Genomic DNA, 2,549 nt, shown 5'->3' with positions numbered 1-2,549 from the left:
GCCCGCCAGGTGCTCCAGCCACGCCACGGTGCGGCCACACCTGCGCCGGCGGGGAGCGCAGGCAAGCCAGCGCCAGGCCCGGGTGGGCCTTAACGCCGCGCCGCTGTGCCTGCCACCCGGCACGCCTGTTGAGCGGTGCCAGGCACAGCCTGCACGCGCCACCCCTGCTCTCCGACCTGCCCCCCCACGCTCATGCCCACCCCCCTTCCTTTGCCAGCAAACCGCTGCAGCCGGGCCAGCCACGCACCGGTTGAGCTCGGCGTCAGCAAACAGCAGGTCTGAGGCGCGCTGGCGGCTGGTCTTGGTGAAGCCCGCCCCATCCACAAACCCGCCGCCGCTGCCCCCCGGGAAGTCCCTGCAGGGGCGGGCGGGCGAGGCGGAGTGAGCGGCGCGTGCCTGCCTCGTCGTCCCAGCAAGAGCTGGCATGCATGCCGCGGCCTGCAGGGCAGCCCGCCGTCCCACCTCTGCGGCACGCCGTGCAGGAACCACAGCAGCTGCCAGGTGGCCGCCTCCCCCTCCAGCTCCTCCGCCTGCTCCTTGAGGGACATGTACCTGCGGCAGAGGCAGGCAGGGAGGGGAGGGGAGCGCGGCAGGGTGTGATGCCAGGCCACACAAATAATGCAACGAACCCAGCCCGTAATCAAGCAGCTAAGGGGGTTGGATGCTTTGCAGGCTTGGCCGCCAGCTCAGCCTGCTGCTGCACGTGGGCGGCCTCAGGACCACTGCAAACATGCGGCATGCAGCAAGGTGCCAGCACTGGCGGCCAGCCCCGCATGGCCAGCCCCGCACCTGGCCGCCCGCTGCAGCTGGCTGCTGGCCAGCTCCCTGAGCGCTGCGGCGCGCTGGCGGCAGATGGCGGCGTACAGGCGTACCGCCTCGGCGGCATCCTCATCGTCCCGCATCACTGCGGCAGCAGGAAGGAGCGGAGACGCGGGCAGGGGGGAGGCAGGCAGGCAGGCAGGCATGGGCGCAACAGCCAAGGTGCCAGGGGGTTACACTGGGGCAAAACCCTTCCATCTGCATGCCAGCAGGCCCAAGGCCAGCAGGAAGCGGCAGCTCCTATAGCGCCAGCCTGCCGCCCACCCACCTGCTCCCAGCACCCCAGCAAACTCGTCCTCCTCGGGCCGCTCCCGGCTGCCCCCGCTGCCGCCAGCCACCGTGCCTGGCGACGCGCCCGCCAGGCTGGCCGCCGGCGGCTGCTGATCGGCGCCCTCCCCGCCCTCGCCCTTCCCGTCGACCATCGCCTCGTCGCTGCCGCCGGGTGAGGGCTCCTGCGCCCTGAGCCGGCCCAGCTGCGACTGCGGCAGGGCGCCCAGGCGGCGGAAGCCCAGCGCCGACGACGGCGGCGCGCCGCCGGGTGCGGGGGAGAAGGCCTGGTTGAACTCGCCGGCCTGGGAGGGGCTGGGGGACAGCCCCTCTGCCCCGAAGTAGGGGTTGCTATAGGCCAGGCCTGCGCAGGGAGCAAGCAAGGCAGGTGATGGCTCGGGGGGTGCAGCTGCGGCTCGTCCAACCCCTGGATCGCGACATGCATACATGCTTACCGCCCTGCATTGCGCCGCCTGGCAGCCGGCCTCGCCCCAACACACGATCGAAACCCAGTTGTGGCAGAGAGACGGGGGCTCAGGGCATTCCCGACAATGCTGTTAGGCTACGGATCGATGCCAGGCATGCGAGAGGCTACCCTGTTTTCCCAAAGGAAAGACCGGGGTGGGGGGACGTGGCCACATGTTGGGGGACACCCACGCGGGGACGTGCCCCGCGTCCCCCCACCCGTATTTCTTGCATCAGTTTTTCTTGGGGCACCGGGGCACCCGCAGCGCGCCCCCAGGGGCCTTCCTGGCACACTTACACACCACAACTGCCCGTCTGTTGCCCTGCGCGGCCTCCCGCGGCGCCAGACCTGGGCCTAGCATCAGCAAGGGAGCACCGCGGCGCCCTGGGCGCGCCCCACACGGCCAGGTGCACTGCCGGCTGTCAACAACGGCTGCCCCTGGCCGGCTGCGCCCATGCAGCCTGTTGCCCATGCAGCCTGTTGCCTGTGCTCCTGGCGCCACCCCACGCTCCCCGCTCCCTCTCCCCCCTTGCCTCCCGCCTGCAGCCATGGGCTTAGAGGCGTTTCCGCGGCCCCAGCGCGCCCGCACCCAGCCCAGAAAGATGGTCGAGGCAGCGGACGACTCGGAGATCGATGCCGCAACACACTGGATCCACCAGTCCACTAGCCTGCAGCAGTCGGCGCTGCCGCCCGGTGCCCGCCCGCCGCTCGGCAGCCGCCCTCCACCCCTCCCCCGCCCCAAGGCGCGGCGCAGCAAGGCCACCCGCGGGCCCAGCAGCTGCAGAAGCAGCCCCTGCAGCAGCCCCAGCCAGCAGCAGGACGACAGCGACTATGAGGACGCCGTCAGCGATGCAGACGCGGAATGGGCAGCGGCTGCGGCAGCGCTGGGCAGGGCACCGCCAGAGGCAGGCGCCGACAGCGGCAGCCACCAGGCTGATTCGCCCGATGCCCCAGCGTACAAGCGCCGGCGGGGCAGCAGCGGCAAGGCCGTCAAGCT

At 71.6% G+C, this 2,549-nt stretch overlaps 2 protein-coding genes across 2 annotated transcripts in view; one reads left to right on the top strand and one right to left on the bottom strand.

The window, feature by feature from the left end:
* The window catches only part of CHLNCDRAFT_141164 (hypothetical protein), a gene marked incomplete at both ends in the record, with an annotated part of 3,549 nt that extends 1,998 nt beyond the window's left edge, over window positions 1-1,551 (bottom strand). The window contains 6 exons of the mRNA XM_005843242.1: window positions 28-125; window positions 248-355; window positions 463-552; window positions 790-904; window positions 1,088-1,450; window positions 1,542-1,551. Of these exons, the coding sequence (XP_005843304.1) occupies window positions 28-125; window positions 248-355; window positions 463-552; window positions 790-904; window positions 1,088-1,450; window positions 1,542-1,551 (784 nt within the window). The remainder of the gene's footprint in view (window positions 1-27; window positions 126-247; window positions 356-462; window positions 553-789; window positions 905-1,087; window positions 1,451-1,541) is intronic.
* Window positions 1,552-2,154: 603 nt separating this feature from the next.
* CHLNCDRAFT_141163 (expressed protein) overlaps window positions 2,155-2,549 on the top strand; it is a gene marked incomplete at both ends in the record, with an annotated part of 3,011 nt that continues 2,616 nt past the window's right edge. The window contains one exon of the mRNA XM_005843297.1: window positions 2,155-2,541. Coding sequence (XP_005843359.1) covers window positions 2,155-2,541 — 387 coding nt within the window. The remainder of the gene's footprint in view (window positions 2,542-2,549) is intronic.

The sequence above is a fragment of the Chlorella variabilis genome, assembly GCF_000147415.1.
Source record: "Chlorella variabilis unplaced genomic scaffold CHLNCscaffold_32, whole genome shotgun sequence".
NCBI lineage: Eukaryota > Viridiplantae > Chlorophyta > Trebouxiophyceae > Chlorellales > Chlorellaceae > Chlorella > Chlorella variabilis.
Note: the sequence above shows the minus strand (reverse complement) of the source record. Positions and strands in the feature narration are given on the sequence as shown.